At 42.0% G+C, this 27,701-nt stretch overlaps 2 protein-coding genes across 3 annotated transcripts in view; one reads left to right on the plus strand and one right to left on the minus strand.

Moving 5' to 3' along the window:
• cdkn1cb (cyclin dependent kinase inhibitor 1Cb) overlaps window positions 1-27,701 on the plus strand; it is a 227,257-nt gene that overhangs the window by 179,966 nt on the left and 19,590 nt on the right. The gene's annotated exons all lie outside the window — the stretch shown is intronic.
• syt12 (synaptotagmin XII) lies at window positions 120-27,584 on the minus strand. 2 transcript variants are annotated; one of them, XM_069695349.1, is made up of 8 exons: window positions 27,007-27,584; window positions 13,566-13,626; window positions 12,681-12,889; window positions 11,014-11,418; window positions 6,292-6,507; window positions 3,431-3,551; window positions 2,757-2,890; window positions 120-2,104 (listed from the first exon to the last, which is right to left on the minus strand). In XM_069695349.1, exons 2-8 carry the CDS (start codon window positions 13,609-13,611, stop codon window positions 1,931-1,933), a joined length of 1,305 nt encoding a protein of 434 aa, XP_069551450.1. In that variant the 5' UTR covers window positions 13,612-13,626; window positions 27,007-27,584; the 3' UTR covers window positions 120-1,930. The 2 variants fall into 2 exon arrangements, with proteins under 2 accessions (XP_069551450.1, XP_069551451.1); XM_069695350.1 differs by having other exon boundaries at window positions 12,681-12,874; window positions 27,007-27,579.

Raw genomic sequence — 27,701 nt, forward strand, 5'->3', positions numbered from 1 at the left:
TCAGAAATGATTATTGTTGTACTCAAAAACAAAGGCCGGGTCTCACCCATCTGTTTTTCCTTATCTTTGACTCTTGCAATTCCCCTTCATCCCAACAAAATGAACACATTGTCAGTCTATTACTGTTGAATTGCTTTTTATTTCAAACAGCATTCACACAATACACTGGATTCTTGAGGCACATTCACATCAAGTGCTAAATAACTTCATGCATGGTTGAATGTAGGCTACAGCTTTGTTGAATCAAATGCAAATGCTGACTGTAAATGAAAATATTGCTTCGTTATTTGGCACAGTAGGAAATATTGTCTATTAGATGACCACAGGTGTGTTATTTTTGGATTGATTTTCAAAGTGAAGTGAGAAATGCGGTCAGAACTTGACTGAAAATTTGCAGCAGGTTCTGATTGGAAAAAAACACAAAGATCACAACAATGCATATAAGGCTGAATATGCTTTTAGCAGGTATTTCACATGATAATTCACATTCAAAAGTTACAACAAAACAGCACTGCTCCACAATGTTGTAGAGAAAAGCTTAGACAGATAAAAGCCACTTTGACATTCTGACTTTAACAAGACTCTTGTCACATGTCTTCATTTTAACTTTTCAGCCTTTGACCTGCACTGTGTCTCCAGTTGGATTCGAGCAGAAAAGGCCTCAGTGCTCTCCAGAAGTTGGCAGGTAGCTTCACAATAAAAGCCAAAATGAGTGCGACAAGTGACAAGATAAACACAGAATATCAAGGTGTTTCCTCTAACATAAAAGAAACTGTAAACCCATTTAAAGGGGTTAGTATACTTTACATCACAAGTTAAATTCCCAGAGGTGTTTTAATAATAGTTCATTGATCAGCAATGAAACTGGTGTTAGATATAGTGCTGTATAAATGGAGTTTGATGTTTATTAATAGTCATACTATGAAAAATATTTGTACCCAGAATTTAGAGGAAAAAATGTCGGAGAATGTTGAATTATACTATTTACACTCTCAAATATTCTTATGCAAGTAGTATTGCAGCAATCGTGGTAAAAATAGAACAATGTAACATCATATTTATATGCTGATTACATCGGATTTGGCCACCCTGTAACAACTGCTACAAATTACAATTATTTCACCTGGATAAGAGTACCTGGATTTTTTTCAAAAGCACAATAAATACTGAACATACCAAAACCATGATTTTTTTTTTTTTTTTTATCAGTCTCACTGTTAACAAATTACACAGGCAAATCCAACAGAGCGAACTCAACCGGGTTCTAAAACACTCACTATGAAATCAATCAAGTAGGCGCAATCAGTGACAAATGAGTGTTTTCCTGAAAGAGAAGCGATTTCACCCCGCCGTCCAGTCGATCGTTCTCTAGACAGCTATAATAGGCTACAACCAGAGTAGGCACCATGCAGAGGGAGGGGTTGCGCCCGCCAAAGCTGGGCTCTTTTTCTTGAATTAAAACTCCCTTCAAAGTCCAAACTAAAACTAAAAAGGGAAAGAAACATTCACATATTCATGTCCCCTTTAAAATCCCTTGAATAGAGAATCGGGTTTTCTCTCTCAATGTAAGGATGAAGGATGCACACCAATTAAAGCTAACAAGTTACTGTCAGTGGGTAATTTCTAATTTGCTTATAAACCGACACAGGGTGAAGCTGAATAATAAAGATGGTATTTATCCAGAGATCAACTATCCACTCACCTCAAAGTCAAATACTGGATTTTCAGACACCTACCTCATATATAAGAGATGAGGAGTATATTTAATGTGTTACTCATCAGCAGAGTGACACTGTGGGTCACAATGTGAACTCTATCCTGGTAAAACGATGTAACAGATCTGGCCCCAAACAAGGTGGGAGTTCAAAGGATTGTGAAGAAGTGAGAGTTTGACTTTAAACTGGTCGGGTGTGTGCGTGTGCTGGGAGGACTAGATCCTGCGCAGGGGGTGCCACATGGATACAGGCTTCCTCAGAGTGGCCAGCATCTGGTTCCAGTGGGTGATCCCCATCCCGCTGGCCTCGGGGCCGATGATCACATGACCCAGGTTCTCGCCCCGGCCGTCGTCTGTGGCCTCCGCCACCGTTATCCTCAGAGAGAGCTCCTGCAAACAGCACAACACGGTTACACACCCTGTTATGTAAGCATGACTTGGCAACTTTTGGACAGCTTGGTTTACCCTAATCTTTATGTAATCAGTTAACCCTCGTGTTGTCTTCGGGTCAAAATGGCCCACAGCTGTGTTCAATTAAGTTCTATTTTATTTCTATATTTTTATATTTTTGGGGGATCATTGGTCATCATTCTTTAAAGAAACCCTCACAGCCTTCTTGTCACCAATGATCCCAAAACATATGAAAATAAAACAGAACTTGGTTGAACACAGCTGCGGGTCATTTTGACCCAAGGACAACACGAGGGTTAAATAAATGTGTGTTAACATTTGCAACTTTTATTGCTTTTTGCATTTGAACTTTGTCACCATTTGATACACACATTCATACTTCTCTAGGGATGATTTGTAACTTTGGTGATCTCTTTAATATTTTGCACAATAGAATAATACCTGAGTAGCTTGCTATTTGCCACGTTCATGGCAAATACATTGTATTATTCCTTTTAGAAATGCTAGTTTCTTTTTTTTGCTATGTTTTATATTTTACATATTTTTCTTTGACATTAATCGTCCTTACAGAATAATAAAGTTCATCATTTCCTCATTCAGGAAAAGTCACGGCCCGAGTCTGAAACGTCACCTGCAGGACGATGGACGGCACAGAGAAGATCATGGCTTCATTGAAGATGGGGTTTGTGTCGTCCCTTTTGGTGGAAGTCTTCTTCTTGCTGATCTTCCTGCCATCTTGCAGGAGATACACTTTAACAAACGGATCTGATGATGAGAAGGAGTGAACGAGATTACAACCGCATTTCAGGCCTTCTAAAACCCAAACTACACATACGCAAACATACACAGCCCCTCGCTGAGTTTATTGAGTTCACTGAGGATGCAATACATTCCTTATTAGAGAGTAATCAATTAGACGCACAATCCTGTACACATAATTAGCTCTGTAGGTGATAATGACAGTGTTTCAGTGGGAGACCTTTATCAGTCGGATGTTAGTGTGACTTGTCATTTAAGCCCCATTTGCCTTTCTGGATGAAGACAAATGAACCTTCTGGGAGTTGACATTAAAACTCTTTTATTACTGAGACATGTAGATATTGTGTTCAGTAAGAAGATGTGAGTCATTTTGGAAACTTTACAGATTTAATGGGAGAGAGAGACGGATGTAATCATGCAATGCAGTGAACGATTCGCACAAAAAGACACACACACACACACACACACACACACACACACACACACACACAAACACACTATGGTCGATCACTTTTATCACACGGCAAACAAATGCAAGTCGCTAACCTGCGGTGTTCTTGCTGTTGGTCCACACCAGGTTCTTGCACTTGGCAACAACCACAGTGAGGCGCTCTGCTGTCGGCAAGTAGCTGAGAGACAACAAGATCTCCCCGACTGCATCCACAGCCTGTGGAGACAAACCCGAGAGTGGAAGAAATTAAGTGAAATCTATAATAATGTGTAAATTCTACCTTCACTACCTACTTGTTAACAGTAAAAACGGCTACATAAAAAAAAAGAAGATAAAATGTACCCCCAGATATCAGCCCTGCACTGCAACGTGCACATGCGTCAGCATTCAAGCGCCAAGCCTCACTTCATTAGAGCAACACACTGCAACTTAAGAAACAAAAAAGTGATGTGCATACCTGAAATTAACCTGAGGTTAGCCTTATGCTTATTATTAGCCTGCTAATTCAAATATTAAATAATATAAATTAAAAACCTAAAGATAATGCAGTCTAGTTCAATAACATTGCTAACTACAACCTCAATAATAAACATTTAATTAAAGTAATATCTGTCTGACAGTGTAAAACAAAACCGAACATTATTATCTTTGTAAAGAAAAATAATTACAAAATTACAAATGACAACAATTTCATGTCCGGCCTAAATATAAATGCTTAAGCACTTTTGAAATGTCTTGTTTCTGACTTTATTTTTCCTCCATAGCTGGACTGAAGAGCATGAGAAGCCTTCACGTATCCCAGATTTCACAAAAGATACAAGAACAGGTACTTGAACTGAACACAGACCGAGGACCCTAAATTGAGGAATATTATGGGTGTGCTACCCGATTGCAAATGATGTTGGGGTCAAGCATTTAGGTTTTGCTTTTTATTTATCACCTGTTTGTATTGAAATGCTGATTTATACAAAAAAAACCCTGCTAGTGTTGAATTGTTTGACAAAGAAAACTGAATTGTATTGGAACAGCATGTTGTTAATGTGTCTAAATAAAAAAATGCTTATGCTTCTTTTTTCCCTCTTTTATAATATGGAGGACGTAAGTGAGGGCCACACTGACCAAACCATGAAGCTGCTTGTGGCTCATCATTCTATGACCTAGGAGGACCTAGCAGATGTGTTGATTGTGATGGAGGGTAACCAAGTGCTGAGAGGGTGTGGAAACCAAACCAACGCATGTATGCTGTTGATAAAACTAATCTACGGCCTCAACCATGAGTATTTCAAGAAGCTTCCAATTCTGGGTTTGTTTATATATTTTGGTCTTAGTTCTTATGCACACACAAACACGTTTGAAGTGTTCAAGACACTTGGTTTCTGCTGAATTAAGAGAGTCCTTTTGTAACCTTTTTTAAATAAAAAGTTGCTTTTTACGGTGTAGGTGTCAGGTTGGGTGATGTCTCGACAAAAATAACTCTTTATAATGTGTTGGCAGGAGTGTGGCCATCAGAGATCCTTCTGCTGCCTTGGGCACTGCATTTAATTAAAGTTTTAGGCAATATGCTGCTCATAGATATTTAGACACTTTAATTAAATGAAAGCAGTCACAAAATGAAAACTGTAAATATTAAAGCAGGATACAAATTAAGAAATTGAATTTTATACTGTAGGCAGACTTGTAGGTAAATATAATAAAGACATTCTACTAGAAACGTACATTTTCACTTCTACAAATCTTTGCACAAGAAAGATTTTATTCCTGAATTTGAATTTTTATGGACCCTTTTGATCTATGACAAGATAATTCTGTAATCGTCAAGTCACTCCAAGAAGCATTAGGTTAATTTTGTTGAGAGCAATAGAGTTATGATGACGATTTAAATCATGACCTCTTTCCTTTGCTCCCAAATAGCTTTTACGTGTTCTTTGTTTGTTTGTTTTTAAGGGCCAGTGTGCAGGATTTAGGAGGACCCATTGGCAGAATTCAAATTTCATTACTGTACAGTCACCTGAAGCTAAGAATCGTTCTATTTTCATTAGTTTAGAATGAGCCCTTCCTAACTACATATTCTTTCAAGGAGCCATGTTTCTACAGTAGCCGACAATGCACAAACCAAATGCTTGGCTCTTGAGAAGGCCGTTTGTGTTTTTCAGGAGTTTTGTGGCCACAGCAGAATCTCTTACACACTTGGGAGGGGAGGGCGAGGCGAGGGTGTTCAGCTGGCTCCAATCTGTAACCTCACCACTCCATGCCACTAAATCTTACACACTGCCCCTTTAAGTTTTATGATAGTCAACTGTAAATAAAGATAAAGACATGCACAGTTGGGGACAAAGGACGTATTTCTTCTGCTGAATCCATTCCTCTCTTTACCAGGGCACACTCCAGTGCACTGTTTCACAGATTATTCAAATCATTTGTCCTTTACATTGGCTAAGGTCAAGGAATTTAGTTGTGAGCATTTACTGTTAAAGCAACATAACAGATCAGTATTGTTGCCATCCAATCGGTGCCATGATTTACAACGATTATTAAATTCGAGTGCAACTCTGATGTGCAATTTCACAGCTGCCAGCCAATCAGAAACATCGCCTGTAGAGGCAGGAGGCCGGTCAGTCTGTTTTTATTATAATTAACTGCAGTACAAATAACATCTTTTATCAGTAAATCACCAGCATATGTTGGAAGTAATCCACCAACTCAACTTTCTATTCTTGTTTAGTGAGCCTGACATGTAGTTTTGTTTAATGTGCAGCAGGGGGTCTCAGTCACCACCGTGCTTTCTCACACCTAACAACAGTCACAACTTAGAGCTTCAGTTTACAGTAGGAGGCAATATACCACATATTAGATTGGAAATTAGCTAAAACTCCAAAATAGTCATTTATTATTTGTATTATTTTTCTGCCGTGGTACGTAATTGTAATCGATTACACAATACCTTTTCCCAACATACCTTATTGACATCTTGCAGGTAGAGCCAGGCGTTGAACGGTCTGACGGTCAGGTCCAGGTCTGACAGCTTGAGCTCTGCCACGCCTGCACTGATGTTTCTTTCGTCAGCATCGATACCAAAAGCGGCAAAGCGCAGGCTGAACTCGTCCAGGGAGGAGGAGTGCATGGGGACGGAGAAGCGTTCATCAAAGATCACGGTGAACGCATTCCTCTGGACCTGTGAGAAGCAGAATACGAGATGTTTGACCGACACTTCAACGTTTTAAAAAGCGAGGACGGTGAAGGCAGAAACCTGAACGTCAGGAGAAACAACAAAGCAAACATGCAAAGCATATTCATCAGAGTACATTATGTTGAGGACACTTGCTTTCTCAAAGATTTCTGACAAACTCCTGGTGTTTGCATTTGTTTGGGAATATAAAGTGTATTAAAATCACAAGGTCATAGCGGATGTCATCTACCTCAACCGCCACTCTTCTGCTACAAGATGTTTTCACTTAAATCATCCTGAAAAAAACACGAGCAGCATCAGCAGGTCATGAATAAGAACATATTTCTATCTACCAGCCACAAAACCAAGTAGAAAAAGTTACCATTCACTATTCACTTTCTCTTCTTGAAAGGCAAAGCAGCTTTTTTTTTTTTTTTTTTTTTAATGAAAAATACAGTCTGATATGAGTACTACTGAGGAGCAGAGCAGCAGAACTACTTCAGATCAAAGTGAGTGACTCGGCTGCCACCGCTTCAGTTTCAATATTAATTTCAAGTCATTACATCTTGAAGCGCAGGTGGGAACCAGTGTGGTCAGAAGTTACCAGGCAAATAGTAAAGTGAAGAGGAGATTTAATAATAGCTCTTTTTCACACCAGTGTATGTTCTTGCTAAATATATCTGAAATAAACACTCTAGCTTGAATAAAGCAGGCTAAAATAATACGGGGAAAAAAAAAGCATGTATCGGTCGGCAGGAGTTGCTGTTGATAAATAGTGAAACAACAACTCACTGTACCATGAAGAGAGTTGTTTATTCAGAGCACAGGGTCTGCAAATCAGCTTGTGAGGCCGACCTTGGATTGTGCCTCATCATCCAGCTGAATAGGATCATAATCATAAACCCAACACTTACAGAATCTGGAAAAGGCCCTATGCTCCCGCTGCTGCGTACAAAGTGTACATGGAGGTATAAAGCACAAAAGAACAGGTGGCTTCTGTCTGACAGCCTTCCCTCCATCCACAGTGAGAGTCTGTGTTGTTGGGCTTCTCACTTGAGGGATAACAATGTGTGTGTGGGGGAAATAAGGCAATAAAAAGAGAGACAAAGGCAAGAAGCAGCGGCAGCAAATAAAAGGGGTGAAAATGAGCCAGCAAAAAGAGAGGCTCTGGGAGGAAGAGGCGTGATAGACGGGCCAAACAAAAGCTGCAACAGAGAAGAGACGCTGTAGAAGAAAATGAGCGAGGAAAAAGCGGAGAGGAAGAGAGAAGCCTGCTTGACCGTGAGGGCAAGTGGAGCTGATGTCAGCATTTTTCTTGGTCTTCCTCGACATTAAAGAGGGAGCCACTAAAGCTGCCGCATCAGTGGCTGCTTCGGTTATTATTACAGCCGGCCTGGACAATACAAAACAAAAACACGGAAGGAGAGAGGAGTGTCGTCCCCTGACAGCCTGCGCAAACTGTACAAAACAACAGACACACGACGGAGCGATGACTCGGTGCCAGGCAGGAATTTGTGAATTTTCTGGCAACGCTGAGCGAAGAGCAGAAGGCAAGTGGCAGGTGTAGCAGATGGAGGAATGCAGCCTTGTTGTTTTTAAGGGCAAAATGATGGCTTCATATTAGAGTCAAGCACTTTATGGAATTGTTTTCAAAGGAAAACGAACAATGATGCTTCACACGGGCCACAAGTGGAATAAAAAACAAATGATTAAGATTTCAAAAAGAAGCAATTTTGAAAGCTGAAATAAAAAGAGCAAACAGGAAAATATACATTAAGAAACATTGCAAATAAATGTAAGTCAGTTACTATAAATATTGTATTTGATATATATATATTTTTATCTTGTCTTTCGTAAAAGTCCATACAGACCAAATCCTTTATCACAATATTTGTGATATAAATCATGATGCTGTCTATTTTCTGACATTCACTGAGAAATTGTTTTTGCAAAAACAATAATGTTAACAATAATAATTACAACTAATTACTAATTTGGAAAATTATACTGAGAAAATAAAAAATCAATGCACTTGATCACATTATCTCGTTCACTGATCTGCACAACTGTTTTTGAAATCACAGAAACGTTAAAAGGATTGTGGGGCATGACTCTGATGCTCTATACTAAACATATATCATATATCATCTAACCATATAATGTAATCTACGCTCACTTTTGTTATATTGTGGACAATAATAAAATCTCATCATGAGGATTGTTGAGGATCTCATCGTAAAACGTGCACGATGTCACAGATCATCACTATTATAACCTGCAGTGCAGGTAAACCCAGGTTACAGGTTACACCCTGAGTGAACTGAAAGTCAATCACCTCTTCATGACTGATGGGAAATCCACCTTCCCGCCTCCGGCTCCCAGGGGACTGACCACTCAAGAAAATGAAATGGGCTCTTCCCCTCCGACAGGGAAGGAACGAGCTCGTCAAGCTGCAGGATCGAGCTTCTCACCACCGTGGGACGCATCACTGTCTCAGTCTAGAATTCAGCCGGGGTTACAATCTTAAACACATTTCAAGCGGGCCAAAACCCTGAGCGAGAAAGCTTCAGACGGCCACGACGTTGCTCCTATTCCCCGAAGTCAGGAGCCACTTTTATCTTTCGTCCTTTGCCCACATTCACTTGTCAAGAATCAACTGCTAATTAAGAAGCTCTTTTTTCATTTTTCCCCTTCAGTCCTGAATCTCTGCTCCATTAGCAGTCGAGAAGCAGTTATGTTCAAAGCCCACCGTCTCTCGTTTTCACCGAACTGCCAGCCAATGCGGAACTCCCTCATCTCAGATTGAAAACCTAAAAAAATGTGCACGGCATTACAATAACATAAGCACCGCCATGTTTGCACATGCCTTCGTGCCTTGATTGATAGGTCATTTGATATGCTATTTAATGTAATGTATGGATTTTATTTTTTGACTCATTGCATACTGTAAACATTTGAGTTTTGGGCTGCTGGTGTGACAAACAATCAATGTAAAGATTTCCCACACTGGTCATATAAAGATCCTTTTTTGCGATGATAGCTGACCAACTCGAAATGTTCTGCATTTATATTGCACCTTTTTATCTTGGCGGTCTACAAAGAGCTTTATCATTTTTGCCTCTGATTCACCGATTAAAACACTGACTCACACACCAATGAGCTGCCATGCAAGGTGACTGGCTGGGTTCAGTGTCTTTTACAAGGACACTTTGGCATGCAGACGGGAGAAACCGGGACTTGAACCGCCAACCTGCTCTATCTGTGTCACAGCCGCCTCATGCTCTGGAGATGATAGTCTGTCCAACACTTTCATCCAGACTGAAATGTCTAAACAGTTCGTCCTGGTTTTGCTCGTTTCATTCATTTTGCCCTGTTTATCTGCTGTCTCTGCTGTGACTCCCGTCTCACCTGCTTTCTCCCCTTGCTGAGCAGAGTGGGAGCAGGTGAATAGAAGATTCACCTGCAAAACTAAAGAAATCCCCCTCACCCTCAGATGTGTTTTGCGTTAATTGCTAATTAGAGAGTGTAAGACATTAAAGTGAGATGCTGAACATGACAAATATCAGTGTTCAAATACCAGAGGAAACTGTTAACCCAAAAGAAACCCAAGCTCTCCCAGAAACAATATAAAAATAAAAACTGACAATTAGCCATCAGCAAAAATAATGTTTCAATTAATGATAAAAGAAATCCAATTAAAATCTGAAGTGCTGTCATTAGTGATGTGACATGTACAGTGAAGGAAATAATTATATGATCCCTTACCGATTTTGTAAGTTTGCCCACTGACAAAGAAATGAACGGTCTATAATTGTAATGGTAAGTTTAATTTAACAGTTAGAGACAGAATATATATATAAAAAAATGACCGGTTTGTTCTGTGCCGTGTCGCAACGTTTCGACCTGTTCGGTCTTCATCAGGCGTAGGCACGAAAGAAAAATAAAATATAAGAAAAGTGGTCCCCTCGCGGTCTACGAGTGTTTTTTTTGCTTTGCTGCAGAGCTCCTTCTCGCTTTATATATATAAAAAAAAAAAAATCCAGAAAATCATATAAAAGGTATAAATGGATTTCCATTTGATTGTGTGAAATAACTTACATGTACATCAATGAGCAATATTGGGTCATTTTGCGTAATAACTACTTTTACTTTTGATACCATTTTGCTGACAGTACTTATGTACGGGTGCAATAAATGTATCACCTGCATGCAGGCGCATCTGTGGCCTTGTAAGCGTAAATGAGAAATGTTAAATGGGGAGCCACTCATAAGAACTTGGCTTCATGGTGCAAATAGTGGACAGAAACTCAAGTGGGACTTTTGAGTCATCTATTCACTCTGCATAACTTCAGCTCTAATTTTACACCAGGATCAGCCCACACGCCAGTCTAAACTTAAAAGTCCTAAAAACAAAATCCTCGTGAGGAGGATCAAATTTTTGGACCACGTTTCAGTGTTTTTGCTTCATTTCATCGGGAGTCATGGACTACTAGAACACAGAAGCTTCCTTACCCTCGTGACTCCCACATTAAACTCCTCTGGCCCCAGCGACACTCTGATGAAGCAGCCGGGGAAGTCCCCCTCCTCCCTCTCCAGCAGGTCTTTGCCCTGGTGCAGGGTGATGTTGAGCAGTCCCGTCCCCTGGCCCGGCTGCCTGGACGGCTCAAACTCCAGGGTCACCTCCAGCTGGCCGACCGTGAAGTCATGGCCGAAGTTGTTGGCGATGGAGGAGATGGAGCTGAGTGAGTCGGTAGAGATGGAGCGGTTGAGCTGAGCAATGCCGGTCGGGTCCAGCTCTTTGCTCATCAGCTCCAGGTGGCCCAGGTCCCTGAAGCCGTCCAGGGTGTCGCCCAGGGCCAGGCTGGGTTTGCGGCTGGAGGTGGTGGAGGTTCGCCGATGGTTGTTGGCCGCCACTCTCTTCAGGGAGGAGACAAAAGAGGGACGATAAACCTTTTAATGGCTCAGAAATGAAAAAATAAGAAACCACCTGCTTCAAAAAATAGTAGGAGCTCAGATTATTTCAGTATAATCAAAAAGATTTCTTACATTGACAGTCATAAGACCATTTCATGACAAAACAACAAACGCCTCAAAGTATTTTTTTGTTGGATATTACTTTTAGCTCCTTCTCCAAATAGTTATTTTATCCAAAAGGCAAGAAATGTGTCATGTATCTTAAAAGTTAATAGTATCGCAAACTTGATTCTTCCCTTAAAACATTCATTACGACAACAGTCTCCAGTCTTCAATATTACTGATATGATGCTGTGTTTGAACGTGTTCATGTCTGTGCTGCACCGTGAGCTGTAATGGCAATAACATTAAACCTACAAGAAAATATTTCTCCACTTAGGGCAGCGGAAACAAATTATGAACAAAAAACTGACATAAACTTGTAACTTGAAATGGTAAACTTGTTGGCAAAAGGGAGCAACATTGACATTCATTTGAAGTCCAAGTTTGAAGTCTTTTAGCTCTGCTTTTGGTCTCTACCAACTCTTGAGGCTGAATGCTCCACACTATGTTCACCAGCTAGTCACTACATGTGTTGTCATCATTGCCAGAGTTGGGCATAACTAGTTACATTTGTTACATATATTTTAAACAAGTCATTCAGGACCAAGTGATGAAAACCTGTGAAAAGTACTCAGCCAAGTTGATACTTCACTCAGAATGGAGTTGACCTGAAAGCAGACTTGGTTTAAGGTTCTGGGAACGTTTTCCCTTCGTGCAGTCAGTTGTGATCTAGAATACTTGGAATTTGTTTTGTTGTCGTGCTTTAAAATCAAAACAGTTCAACCTTAATTCAAGTTATATTGAAGAGCTTTTGATAAAAGTTTGACACTTTATCTTTGACAGTGTTGCCTACTGTTGGTTAAACTAACTACTTTGCATTTATTTATTTTTCAACCTTATCGCTAAGTTTAAGAGAGTTATTAGAAAAGTAATCACAAAATGTAATAAGTATAATTATTCTAATGAAGCGATTAGAATAGTTACATTATTAATTATATTTTTAGCAGGATTGGTAACGTATTCCATTTCAAAAGTAACCTTTCCAACACTGATCATAACTACGGCCAAAACTTTAAATTACACCCACATCATGATAAAATTAATCATCCATCAAGGAAAAAAGCTTGATATTATATTTTACATGTCTGAGAGTGTAAATGTACTTTTTGTCGGACTTCTGAGAAGGAGGTTCCATATTTTTCTTGCAGATATCGATAGTCAAAGTTGGGGAAGGGCGACGGCGCGGGGAAAGTTCCAGATTTCCACAACTTCCAGATGTTGAGCCCGGCCACGCCCAGCAGCACGAAGAAGCCCACCAGGTAGATCCCCACCTCCCAGCCCGGCGGATTACGCACCACTGAAACAGACAATCCTTACACAATCCCATTTCATTTCATCTGATGGGGGGAGTTTACTCACTTGGTGCACAGAAAGGTAGAACTCCAGGACAGAGTCTCTTTATTTCAAGCCCAGTAGGCGTCCTAACAAGCTCACAATCATTGAGCACAGTCAGCCACAGTTTCAGGCCTTGTCATTTAACAGCGAGTGGTGACTATTGGAGACAGGACACATAACGTTTTATGTGATTCACATAGTTGGAGACAAAATCAGACAAAATCTTACAGACAAATTGAAATGCCTCTCTGAATGAAATGTTAGAGCATCTCATGCATTGCATTTTAGAGAGGGATTAGGAGCCTGAGCCGAGCCAGCTTTCTCAAGATGAATTGTGTCTGTGGGAGGCTTCGACAGGTTTATCTCCACTTTTGAACACAAGCAGTAAGCCAATTATAGAGCAAGTGAAAATGTCTTGTCACATCAATGACCTCCTGCAGCAAATGAGGCTAGAGGTGAGCCGACTGCGTTCAGAAAGGCCTCAGAGCGGATACAACGGCTTCATCTCTCATGGTCTCACTATAGAAACATACAATTACAGCAGTGTGGATAAAAGCACAGATGTCAATCGTTCATCCACAAAAAGATGTTCATGCAAAACATGAAGTAAGTACAGCAGAAACAGTCTGTGACATCAGGTGTAGTCCACTCACCACTCAGTTGGTAGCCTGAGACATCCCCACTTTGAGGCGAGGACATGGTGCTGCAGCCAGCCTGCAAAAACAAGTAATCCTGTTCAAGTGGAAATAAACATTAGAAACCATAACATGAGCTAATTTTCCTAAGTATAATTTGATTGACCTTTTTTTTTTTATAATGTCAGCAACAACTGTCATTTTGAAATCAGAGTAAATGTGGCTGCACTAACCTGCTTTTGGCATCATATTAAATGTAACACAGGACCCTGATAACTCCTGACATTCCCTTCTGCTTCAAGATACATGAACAGGACAGGTGCATGCACAATAACATGCTTGGATTGCAGAAGATGTCAGGGTTCATGGTACATTGAAACACTTCTGCACAAGGCTGCCCAGTCAGCAGTTTTACATACCATCCACTGGTTAGCATTGGGAGAAGGAGAAAACCTCCTCAGTGAAGATGATTGGTTTGAAGGAAAACCTGTTGACTTCAGGCTCAAGAGGACACATAGTTGGCCACCAGAGGTCATCCAACCTTGAGAACATCATGGTGTTTGTGTCATGTCACTTATCTAACCCAATTAAAAGTGTTTCCTTGTCTGGTCGTCTCATCAGCAGGACGACATTGGTTTTGCAGTGCTAGAACGTCTAGAAATGGCGATCAACTCAAAGCAGCAGGAAATTAAATATTGTCTTTTTTATTTGACACATTTTTCTATCAAAACGGGCAACTACAAAACCGACAATGCAATTGTCATTGACTGTTTGGTAAGATATATCGGACTCCACAACTCCACATTTTTTTTAAATTCAATTTCAAAACTCTTAGTCAGAGTTGAAGCACCCCAATCAACACTTGAAGCAGCTACCTCGATACACAAAAGGTTCCATAAAACTTTGTCAGTCGTACTTTACTTTACCTTTAATCAGACTTTGATGTATAAAAGGGACTTCCCCTTTAAAGGAACTACCTTGACTGTCTTGATAGTTTGACACAGAAACAAAACTGTGAGCATGTGCAGTAATTTGAAAATAAAATACACACTGAAACATGAAACAGAATTGTGGGCCCCTTTTGAAAACACTTCTATTAACTGTGCATGTGAAAGACTCAAACCTCCAAACTGTGCTTACGGAGCAAGACTTATGGATGAACCCACTGATTGTCCATTCACTGTATCAACACACAATGTTTTCCTGCGCCACGCTCTTCTTCCGGAAAAAAAAAAAAAAAAAAGAAAGAGAAAAGATGGTCGCTGGTGCGTGACTCATTCCTCCCCTCCTCCTTCCACTCTTGTTGGAATCTCCCCATATCTCACTAGCTTGGGGGAAATGGGAGCATTATACTAATGATATAGAAAGGCTGGAGGGGGGCTGCGGGGTGCGTGCGTGCGTGCGTGTGTGTGTGTGTGTGTGTGTGTGTGTGTGCGTGTGTGTGTGTGTGTGTGTGTGTGTCAATTCTGCTGAGCGCTTTGCAGACCACAGCCATGCAGGCCAATTAAAGTGGCTGACGCAGTGCAGGGCCCACTGACAGCTGCTGATGTGCCATTAGCAAAGCATGGGGAATCTCTGGGAGAGGGGAAAGCGTTAAGAACCGCCCCCTTATCTCAGCCAAGTATGATTAAGATCGGCTCTGCTCGGCTCAAGGTAAACATACGAGTGTCGAGGTGCTCCAGAGGAAGATTAGAAGAAGAAGAGGATGGTATCAAGAGTGGGGAGGGAGAGAGCAAGACAATGCCTCAGACAGATTTAGGAAGTAACGAAGAAGCAGCGTGGGCGGTCTGTTGTCTCAGTGAGCTTAAGGCAGCAGAATACTAACAATGACGTCCAACTGGCCAGAAACAGAAACACACCAGAAAACATGACAACACTGTTGCAGCCTGGTAAAGTCTGTTAATTTGATTGCATGACTGGATGTGAGGAAGTCGTTGGATTGGTCGTAAAGGTGCAATTTTTAACACAGTTGTTCCCAATCTGAATTTGCTGATGTACCCTCACAGTCCTATTGACTCAGGTGTTTTGTTGTCAGTTTAATCTTTCCTTACCTTCTGGTAACTAAAGATATATCCTCAAGTGTAAAAGAGTGTGAGTCTGTTTGAGTAATACACCTGTCAGTCCACTAGAAAATACCGTACCAGTGTCACGTTTTGCCTCACTTTGGCGTGAAAAGTACACGTACGTACAACCAGGGCCGAAGAAGGAGGTAATGTGACGAATTCAAGCAGCGACCAACCGTGACGTCACCCACTGGTTTGTGAACTGGAGTTCAGAAACTTCAAGTTCGGCATTTCGGTATTTGGCCAAACTGGGGAGGAGCCAGCGGTGAATCTGACTCGATCTGATTGGGAACCCGAAGGCACTATGCCCGCACAAACCTGACTGCAACACAAGCCTGTCAATCAACAAATAAAAATCCCCAAACATATCACTTGTTGAAGTCTGATATCTTATTAATGATGGGATTATTTTCAGACTGATCGCCAGAAAACTAATAAGAAGGAGGGGCTTCAGCAAATTACACCATAATGACTTGTAGAAAAATGTGTTGACTTTGTATTTCATGAGAGAAGTTGAATGTGGAGCCGAGCCTTTTTGGAGCCAACCCCTAGCGGGCCGTGGTGCTACTCATGTTAAGGCATTTCCACATTGGCCTCACTTATCATACCCAGAAGCAATGTCCACTTTAATATAAAGTTTATGGACATCTACTGTTGGGAATCACTAGTCTAGAAGTCAGTCAGTCAGCAAACTGGATCTGAAAACGATTCAGTTTCTTTTGACCACAAGAAGAGAACACAAAGGCAAAATCTGAAGGGAAGAATCTGTAAAGCAAATGGAGACATTTTTCTGAAACAAACGCTATTGCATTTGCACTTAAACACATAAACAGATTCGGTCAACAAGTGACTTGTTTCTGCAACAACTCACCTGCCAGCAGACCAGAGAGGGCAGAGTAATGGGTAAAAATAGATCACAAAGGAGCCAATGCATGCAAGTCCCAGTGTTCATCAAGCTTTGAAAGCATCAGAAGCTTTGAAATAAGACCCCATCAGACACCTACGGATTTCGTCTTCTACTGCAGGTGCCAAACACTGAAACATTTTCCTGCCTTGAGGTGGCATTCGTGCATGGTGTCCTCAACAGAGGAAAATAAAATCTGGCACACGACCTTTACGTCTTGTTAACCTCTCTCCTTCCCAATTTCTGTGGCCATACCACAAGAAATCTCAGCAGGTGTCAGATAGAGTAGGAAGGTATGTGATTTGATGAGGATGAAAATAAACTGAGGCAGGCAGAAAATAGGAAAACAGAAAAAACTAATCCTGAAATCGCGATGTCTTACTCCCAAACTATCAACATACATCAGATATAATATCCATTTTCTACTTTAGCTTTGAGACCATCTGCTGACAGCTCGGCAACATACGGCTGTGACGAGAAAGGTGAACATTTGCATAATATCTTTTCCACTAATGTGTCATCTTCATGCCCACATGATCCTGACTCTCACACTTGTTTAGCTGTATCTCACCGCTGCTGCAGAGATTCCTCATCTTATAAGAGTCCTTCATAAAGCCTGCTAGACCATCTTCTGTTGCACACAGAGCACAGCTGTTGAAAGGCCATTTTAATTACCACGATACGCATGAAATAAATGTCTTGTCACAATGTCAGCTTGCAGAACAGGCTGCGATGAGCGTTCAGTGGCATGTGAATAATGCAATGGAACAGAGATTGTAAAATTACCATGTGAAATATTTTTCCAGAACAGTAATGAGGCTCTCAAAAGGAGAATTTAAACACAGGAAAAGTCTTCCAATTAAAAATCATGCATCAGAAGACAAATAGTTTAGCTGTTGCATTATGAGGGACAAAATGAAGCTTCATATCTCAGTTCTAATTGTTGGAAAACTTTGACAACTTCTTCCACGTGACATTTCTTTCCAGGCACTTGGGTGGCTTTCCTGACTGACTGCACCCTGGTTGAGTGTTTCTGCTCCATCAAGACATGTAGAAAAATTAGAGGGTGTGTGTGTGTGTGTGTATGTATGTGTGTGTGTGTGTGTGTGTGTGTCTATTCCCCATCAATATCATGGATACAGTATCACAGTATCAACTTTCTATTCACTGCAGTGTGTATTTGCTCCAGTTGGTCCTAAGGTGCATACCATGCAGTCACAATATCCTTGGTTAACGTCTGACTGGGAACTTTGGTTCTCCTCTTATTCAATTAAGCTTTATTTTGAGTATAAAATCATAAACTTTAGAGCCCTAGCTTACTCTTTGTTGCTCGTTTATCTTCACTCAGTCCCTGCTCACGCTCCTCGAAAGCAGATATGTCCTCTTGGGCTTCTACCTTCCTCCTCTACTATCGGGCCCTCCTCCACCTCATCTCCTGACAGCTCCAAGTCTGACTCCCCCTCCGTAGTTCTGAGTAAAATCCTTTCAGTTTCACTGAGCCCTCTTCATCCTGAAGTCTGGGACCTGGTTAAATACATGAGATGGAAAGTTCTGCTGTCCACTTCAAAGGGCATTGAATACAAGTTATTTTAAAAGGGTTACAATTACTACGCACATCTGAAATTGTACAAATCTGAAGTTAAGTTGGTAAATGACTCTAATATTGAAGAAACAATTTGACTATTGGAAACAGAAACATAATATCTGCAAAAAGCTGATCACTTAACTCTCTTGTTTGAATAAAATGAGGAAGCCGTGATGCCCGACATTGTGAAAAGAAAGACGAGAATCATTCCAAATTGCATCCTCTTTTTTTATTTTTACTTTCAATACACGCTAGCCTTATAAAGTATGTATGGTTGCATGCAGTATGCATTCAATTAGGACATACTATGTCATCAAAATTGACCCTTGAACTTTGACCCTCTTGGTCAAATCCGTCGCGATATTTAGCGCAACATAGAATGACTGCAACACTTTACGTTATACTTATTCTTAATGCTGGAAGCTTATCTTCTTCTTTTTCTTCCTTTTGTGAATTGCAACTGGGCTGATCATTAGCGTCACCAAATCTCTGTGTCGCTCAGTCAATGTGATGTATCTTCCGCTGCGCAAAGAATCTGTGCGTCAGAACACCCAGAGAAGCACGCTGGCCTTCATACTGCAAAATACGACTAGATTCAGTTGGATAGCCTGTGATTTTTGGTGTACTACATTTCACTAGGACTCAAATAGACTGCAAAAATAGCGTTGGACATAGAGGTCTCGGACTCGTCCCCCAAAAAGAACAAAAAAATGACTTGCCAGGTCAGGAGGACATAAACTGAATTCAATTTGAATTCATAAAGAACATTTGAAGTCACAAGCTGCCTTAAAATCAGAAAAAATACTCGTCAATGAAAAACAGCTCTCAGTATTACAGTATAAAAACCTCCTCTGTGTCTTTGGTTTCTCTGTGTTCTGATGTAGAATCTCCTACAAACACCAGCAGGACCTGGGAGGTAACACGCTGTGACTGCTGCATGCAAACCAGGCAGCTTTCTCTGTGTCTCCACTCTGAGTCTAAATGCAGCTCAGACACCGAGAGTCAAGCCGACACACCTGCTCAGAGAGATTCTGCACTCTGGATGTAAATATGTCACCGATGCTGCTGTTTGCTGCGAACGAGGAAGAAAGAAAACAAGGAATGCCTTCTGTTGAAGCTGCATGTTAAAACAGGTATGATCAATAAGAACACACTGATTTATCCTCTCTCTCATTCACTCACACACACACACACACACACACACACACACACACAGAGAACAGATGAGAGATTAGATAGGGAGCGAAGTGAGACAAGGCTGAGATAATAAAGAATACTTGAAAATAAAAGCTGGGTGTTGGTGTTCAAAAAGCAATAAGAATGAGAGGGTCTGGGAGTAATAGAAGAAAAAAGGGAGGAGGAATCACAGGCCTGTCAGCTGCTCTCTTCGTACTCTTTCTCGCTTGCTCTCCCGACAACTGATCAATCAATTCTGCTTTTAATATCGCCCAATGACTCATAATTAAATTAACTGCCTTGCTGCTGTGCTCGGTGAAACAGTCTGACATAATACAACACTGCACCCCGAGTACAGCCAGCAAAGCAATATGTGTCTGTCCCTCTCTCTGTCTGTTCTACCTCCTCACATGTCAGTCTGTTTCCAAGTCAACTACACTTTGACTCTCTGGTTTGGACAGCTCGTTTGGCGCATGTTTAAGTAAAATAGCAACCCACCAGCTGGCACCGGATTATAAGTGTCAGCGTTGGCGCTAGCGGAGGCAGAACGAATCTGTATACTGCAGGGAAACAACTCCATCACTTACAGTTAAAACAACAAAACCAGGACTCAAACTTCTTTGGCAAGGCTACCTCACATTAGACCAAAATTCACTGCGTCAAAATGTGGGTCCGACTACCCTCCATTCGGGAATTGTCTCCAGTTGTTGCATCCGAATGGGAATAGACAGGTTCATTTTGAAACTACTTCATCAGCCTTCAACCAATCAGCATTGACCACCATATGCACCAAAACCTGCTGAAAATACATTTAGAAATGAACACTGTACTTCAATTACAATTAACCACCGACCCTCGTCTCTGATTGGTCCGCCGAATGAGCAAACGTGAATGCAAACAGGGTTTCCAGACTATAACCGCAGCGAAGAAAACTGAAGCTGTGAGCAACAGGCAGCCAGAATAACTTCACATCTAAAGGTGGCTTAAAAAAGTGGAAAACTTAACAATGTGCTCTCAATTGTTAATGTTAATATTTATTTATTTTTGTATTGTCAACAGGAAAACGTATGTTACAGCAAATTATGAGAAGAGCTGATATTGACATGTGATGTTAGGCGTGTGTCAAAGGTCATGTCGAAATAAAGTCGCACAGAGCGAGAGTTGCAGTTCAACTGATGCCCCACGTGTTTTATTCCTCCGCCACATTTTTTGGTCGATCATTGGGTATACCTGGCAGAATCGCTGAGCAACACAACCTCTGTCAACAGATTATGGGCCCAGAGTTACCACTGTTCTACAGTTACCACCGTTCTACAGTTACCAACGTTATACAGAGTTACCAACGTTCTACAGAGTTACCAACGTTATACCATTACCAACGTTATACAGTTACCAACGTTATACAGAGTTACCACTGTTCTACAGTTACCACCGTTCTACAGTTACCAACGTTATACAGTTACCAACGTTATACAGAGTTACCAACGTTCTACAGAGTTACCAACGTTCTACAGAGTTACCAACGTTATACAGTTACCCAACGTTATACATAGTTACCAACATTACAGAGTTACCCAACGTTCTACAGAGTTACCCAACGTTATACAGAGTTACCAACGTTCTACAGAGTTACCAACATTCTACAGAGTTACCAACATTATACAGTTACCCAACGTTCTACAGAGTTACCCAACGTTCTACAGAGTTACCAACATTATACAATTACCCAACGTTCTACAGAGTTACCCAACGTTCTACAGAGTTACCACCATTCCACAGACTTACCAACGTTATACAGTTACCAACGTTCTACAGAGTTACCCAACATTATACAGTTACCCAACGTTATACAGAGTTACCAACGTTCTACAGAGTTACCAACGTTCTACAGAGTTACTAACGTTCTACAGAGTTACCCAACATTATACAGTTACCCAACGTTATACAGTTACCAACGTTCTACAGAGTTACCCAACATTATACAGTTACCCAACGTTATACAGTTACCAACGTTCTACAGAGTTACTAACGTTCTACAGAGTTACCAACGTTCTACAGAGTTACCAACGTTATACAGAGTTACCAACGTTCTAGAGTTACCCAACATTATACAGAGTTACCAACGTTCTACAGAGTTACCAACGTTATACAGAGTTACCAACGTTCTAGAGTTACCCAACATTATACAGAGTTACCAACGTTCTACAGAGTTACTAACGTTCTACAGAGTTACCCAACGTTCTACAGCGTTACCAACGTTATACAGAGTTACCAACGTTCTACAGAGTTACCAACGTTATACAGAGTTACTAACGTTCTACAGAGTTACCCAACGTTCTACAGCGTTACCAACGTTCTACAGAGTTACTAACGTTCTACAGAGTTACCCAACGTTCTACAGAGTTACCAATGTTCTACAGAGTTACCAACGTTATACAGAGTTACCACCATTATACAGATTTCACATTTCACATTCATGAGCATAACACACTGTATTACATACAAACAGAAAGTGATGGGTGTGATGACCAGTGTAAGGGCTGCTATGATATACAGACATGGGATGAGATCTTGGTGACACTGTAATTATGATGCTGTTCAGAAATTACAGAATGTTGTTAATGGTATGACAATTAAGGGTAAAACAGACAAACACACCCCATTTTGTGAAGTGTGCACAAGGAAAGTTCATCCAAACCAGAAACAGCCAGCCAGATGTGAGAGCCAGAGGAGCTCTGGAGTTGGTACACACAGATGTTGCGGGACCAGTAGACCCAGAGTCCAGAGAAGGCTTTAGGTACGCGTTATCACTCACTGATGATTATTCCAGTGCAGTGTTTGTGTACTTTCTTAAAAATAAGAGTGACGCAGTGCAGGCAACAGAGACGTTTCTTGCTGATACAGCTCCACATGGGAAGATTAAATGTATCGGGTCTGACAATGGTACTGAATTCATGGGAAAAAATTACCAGTCACTCCTCAGCAAAAATGGGATCAGACATGAAACCTCAGCGCCATACTCGCCACACCAGAATGGCAGTGCAGAGCAAAATTGGCTCACCTTATTTGACGTGGCGAGATGGGTGAACGCTAATAGAAAGTGAACTGCCAAAAGAGTTGTGGACCTATGCAGTACAGACAGCAGCCGTAGTGAGAAACACATGCTTTAACAATCGCACAAAACAGACAGCTTTCCAAATTTCCGGGTTCGAATCCGGGCCTGGGCCTTTCTGTCTGGACTTTGCATGTTCTCCCTGTGCCTGCGTGGGTTCTCTCCGGGTACTCCGGCTTCCTCCCCACCATCCAAAAACATGCACATCAGGTTCATTGGTGGTTCTACAAATTGCCCTTAGGTGTGAATGAGCGCATGAATGGTCTTTGTTTCCTTCTGTCTCTATGTGTTGGCCCTGTGATGGACTGCCGACCTGTCCAGGGTGTACCCCTGCCTTCGTCCAATGTGAGCTGGGATAGGCTCCAGCCCCCCCGTGACCCTGTTCAGGATAAGGTGGGTATAGATAATGGATGGATGGATGGATTATGTAATTTATGAGGAGAGTGATGATCAAGCTCGGACTAATATTGACTATTGTTACAGATTAATGTCAGACGTACCACTAACATTCAGGGAGGCAGTGACCTCACCTAACTCAAAAGAATGGGTTCATGCGATAGATGCAGTCGCAAAGAGAAAATGACACATTTGCCATAACCAATTTGTCTCAGGGTAAGAAAACACTGGGGGGGGGGGGGTAAATGGGTGTATGCAGTAAAGAAAAATGTTGATGGATCTGACAAATACGAGGCACGATATGGATAAGGATACAGTCATAAAATGGGTGTTGACTATGAGGAGACATTTTCTCCGACTGCTAATCTGACAAGTATCAGGGTGTTGATGCAAAACGCAGCACGGGAAAATCTGATTTTACATCAGATGGATGTCAAGGCTGCCTACCTTCATGCACCAATAGATTGAGATTTACATGGAACAACCAGAGGGTTATGAGGTCAAATCTAACACAAATGAGAAGTTGGTGTATAAGGTGGAAAAATCTCTATATGGACTAAAACAATCAGGCAGAAATTGGAACAGGATACGGCATAAGTACCTGAGTGAAAATGACTTTGAGCAAAATCCTGCTGATCACCGTGTTTACACAAGAGAATCCGAAAACGAGAAAGTGATCAACATAATGAGTTGATGATGTAATCATTGCTGCCAGTGATGAAAATTCACAGCTTGATTTCACAGACATTTATTTTCTATCAAATTCGGCAGATTAACAAACGTCAGTTTTAACCCATCTTTTTACTTTGACTGTAAAATTAACAGTTATAAAGGCCAAACTGCACTTGATGAAAATGAATGGAAAAGGCGTCTTTGAGTGGAACAGCAAGCAGGAAATTGTTTGCACTCTGTCTCGTTTGATGATTCAGCGGAGAGATACTTAAACAGCTCTCCCAACTGGAATTGGATTTGTCTCCAAAAAAAATCTGGAAGTTAAATATTTTCTCTCCTTCTTTGCCAAAGAGAGAGAAAAGCTCTGTGCATTTAGTGATGAGTTCACAAGAAAAAGTCTGCTGATTTCACTCTAAATCACATTAAACATCAGAATGTCCAAAAGGCTCTTACACAATATAGAGTGGATAAAACACAATCACACCGAGGAAGAGCTCTGCTTTGGTTCCATAAGAGACGTAATATTATATTTTACCTTCTTTTATCCTGATAAAGCCTGACAGAGCACATGTTGTTTTTCCAGAAAGGTCTTAATCAGGTCCGCAACGCTTTTAATTACATTAGAAGTTGCAGAGTTGCCATTTATTTCCGCACCTGAAGGGACTTTTTCCATGCCACCAATTTTTCATCAGTTTTGCGATCTAACCTCAAACTGGTGCCGGCATTGAAGCTAAATCATAAGTGATGTGTTGCCGCCTCCCATCCCACTAATTTATTGTGCCTACTACTTATTAGATTAATAACCTCACAATGAGGCTAATATAGGACAGGGAGAGCACTTAGTGTTACAAAAATATGTCCCACCTGATTTAACATTTTGGAGAAAAGGTTCATTCACTTTCTGTGAGGTCATTTTAATCACCACGATACGCATTACATTTTACAGCCCAACTGATATTTGACTTCTCCTCACTTTTTGTGAGAGGAAATATAACCCTTAAAGAAAAACGACATAGATTTCCCATTTGCAAAAAGTCATGTGATCACATGTGACCACATACACGTGATTGTGCCCATGTGAAACATGTATTTTGCCTCTTGGGGGGGAAATGTGTGGGTTTGGAGCATTTTCATTGTGTACTGTGCGAAGCCCACGGAGATTCCCATTTGAGAGATTTTCCCCATGTGATCACGTGTGTCCCATGTAGACAACATGGAAACTCATTTGTTTTTCTTCTGCAAGGGAGACTACAAGGAGTGGTATCAATCTTCTCATCCTGTTTTTACCTAGAAAACAAATAAACATATATATGTTTTTCACTCAACTAGCCTAGAGGTAGTAAAGCAACCAACTTTATATCTTGTCAGAACTGCTTAATGCCTGATTACTTCCCAGAGTGGAAATCTCATAAAGGTGATTCATCTGACGACGCGTTACGATCCCAGCCTGCTGCGTTTCGAGGCGTCTCTGAGAGAAGTGAGCTGTAGCTACATTTGGCAGCAAACTGCTCTGACCACAGGTACTCGCCATAAAACGAGGCATTCCATGACCCGATCCATGCTGGAAATATTAGCTGTGATACATTGAGGCGTGAGCCGGCGCTCGATGTTGGGGACAGACCATTTGGATAATGGTGTTGGCCTTGGGTGTTACGGTCGACTCAAAGGGCCACATGTCTCCAGCGTTCATCTAAGCGCTCAGTTTTCTTAATGTAATAACACTTTTCATCCCAGGAGTTCAGCCGGGACACAAGGAAGGGGAAGAGTGTGCGTTGGTGCTGTGTGTGTGTGTGTGTGTGTGTGTGTGTGTGTGTGTGTGTGTGTGTGTGTGTGTGTGAGGCAGGGGAGGCCCGTGATAGAGAGCGAGAAGGAGAGTATGTGTTAAACGAATGGCTGAGATGATTGCGAGTGCTGGTGGAGGAATAGAATCCTGAGCAGGTCGTATTTCAGCTCGGCGAAGGGGCAGAAGTCCCAGCGACACTCACACACACAGAAACACAAACACACACAACCGGTGATGTCATCCGGACTGCACACCGCCAGCGTCATTACAAAAGCTGTGGGCAACACGCTCAGAGAGCGGGACGGGACTCGGAGTAACATGATCGAATTTTTTTTGTTTTGTTTTTTGGAGTTCGACATTTCTAACGAAACCCCTCTTTTGTAGATTCTGAATGAGCTTCTTCCTTTTAAACTCGCAGCATTGAGAGGCACAACGTGCACTCCTACACATCTCACTGTTCACTGCTCAGTCAATCGGTCACACATAAAAGTCACTGATATCCGTTCAGTCTGTGCAGAAAACGCCAGGCAGCTTAGAAGACTGAACAGGAAGGAGCGTTCAGACATATTCAGACATATCGCATCATTTTGCAGGATTAGTCTGGGGGGGAAAAAAAAAAAAATGCAAAAGCCAAAGACAAGAGTGACTTCACTGGTTCCCAACCTTTTTGGATTCTGACCCTCTAAAAGTAACGCAGTCTTCATGTAACCCTTTGTCACAGGTTGCATAATATCCGAGCTGCAGTTCAGCCACAGAGTGACGCGGCCTTTGGTTGTTTCATATGATTTAAGACTGCAGTATTTCTTAATTTAAACAAAACAGAGCAGAGGAATAATCTGTTGTCCTAAAACTGCAGCTATCGCTGATTCAATGTGACAACCCCTTGTTGAATGTGATTCAACATCACCCATCATTTACTGTCCTCTCTCCACAGAGGAAAACACCCCCCGAAAAAGCAAATTAATCTTGTGACCTTTGTGTTGGCCCCAATTTAGAGGATCCGGCGGTGCCTACCGACAGACAAAATATATTCACTGAATGTGTGTTTAGATATCGTGATCTATTCTCTGGTCAGATATCCTTCACTCACTTTATTAAGTTCTGGAAAAACAATAAACACTGAAGGTTTTTGGAGCAAAACATGTCCAACAAAGAAACCCACTAAATTAAGCAAAACCAAAAGGATGTACGTATGACACGCAGTTTTATGGTTGCCCTAATCTGCAAACAAAAGGCTGGCAGAAGCTGACTTTTATCGGTCTCCATTTTACACAACATCCTCACAGCTGCTCATCTGACCTGCACTAAGTTTTGTGAACTGGAGTTCAGCAAAGTGCTGCTGCGTGGACAGCTCCCTCTGCCATGCATTGCCCCTCCTTTAACCCGTATAGCCACTGAAGGCTGAGCATCAATCCACTCCCACAGCCCCCCCCAAAAAAATAAAATAAATAAAACCCGCTCCGAGTTCAGGTCGACCGGCAATGCGAATCGATATTCGGGTCGAACGAGGGAAGAGAGAGGGGACGCGGAAAAGCCGTGCCAAGAGAAACCTGCCATCCCGTTTGTTGGGATACATTCACAAGCGCAGCTCATGCTTCGCACGCTTTAAATGAATCCCCTCACTGTCAACAAAGACCCCGAGGGGAGAAAAGAAAGACGCATGCAAATCCCAGGTCCCGCTACGTTGTGCGCAGAGGAGCGCAGGAGCGCAGCGGCTTACGGCAGGTGGTCGACGGGGCCAAACGGCCTGAGAGCACGCATTTCTTACCCGGACTTTTCTTTTTGGTGCAGTAGGGAGGAATGAGGAGGAGGAGGAGAAGGAGGAGGAGGAGGAGGAGGAAGAGGGGGGTAGACCAACTCCACCGCTCTCCCTTCTTCAGGCGCCTCTTTCCATCCAATGACTCCGGTGCCGTTCGGGCTTATCTATCCCGGGGGGGGGGAGGGGGGAGGGGAGGGAAACGGCGTTCACGCTCCTGCTGGTTCAGCGCATACGGGAGCATTCAGACGCGGCCAGCTGGAGGAGGAAGAGGAGCGGCGGCGGGAAGAACAAGAGGAGGAGGAGGAGGAGGAGGAGGAGGGTTTATCTTCAGAGGTGTCCGTCCGCCGCTGCTGCTCGCTGGAGTGTGGAGCGCTGCAGCCAGAGGCATGTCTGTGTGAGCCGCAGCTCAGCCCCGACCGACTGACTGCACAAACAAAGTCCCACCCCTGCAGCGCAACTTCTACCGCCGGGGCGCTCAATAACGCGACCACCGCCTCCTCCGGTGAGGCTTCACAGCAGCAGCAGCAGCACTGGCGAGGACCTCCCTGCTGCGCACACACACACACACACACACACACACACACACACACACACACACACACACACACACACACACACACACACACACACACACACACACACACACACACCCTGGTGTTATGCAACGGGTGCACAAGGGGGAAGCCTCTCCGGGATGGGAGGAG

This window comes from Brachyistius frenatus, unplaced genomic scaffold (genome assembly GCF_029030835.1).
Source record: "Brachyistius frenatus isolate BFR_SWC_R1_liver_20210118 unplaced genomic scaffold, ASM2903083v1 Contig_19, whole genome shotgun sequence".
NCBI lineage: Eukaryota > Metazoa > Chordata > Actinopteri > Embiotocidae > Brachyistius > Brachyistius frenatus.

Bases quoted from the DNA above. Each gene is read 5' to 3' on its own strand.
- syt12 (XM_069695349.1), bottom strand. From the start codon at position 13,611: ATGTCCTCGCCTCAAAGTGGGGATGTCTCAGGCTACCAACTGAGTG. The intron at 6,508-11,013 runs GTAAGGAAGCTT...TGCTTCTCACAG, and splicing joins TTAATGTGGGAGTCACGAGG to GTCCAGAGGAATGCGTTCAC. The intron at 2,105-2,756 runs GTGACGTTTCAG...TGCTGTTTGCAG, and splicing joins TGCCGTCCATCGTCCTGCAG to GAGCTCTCTCTGAGGATAAC.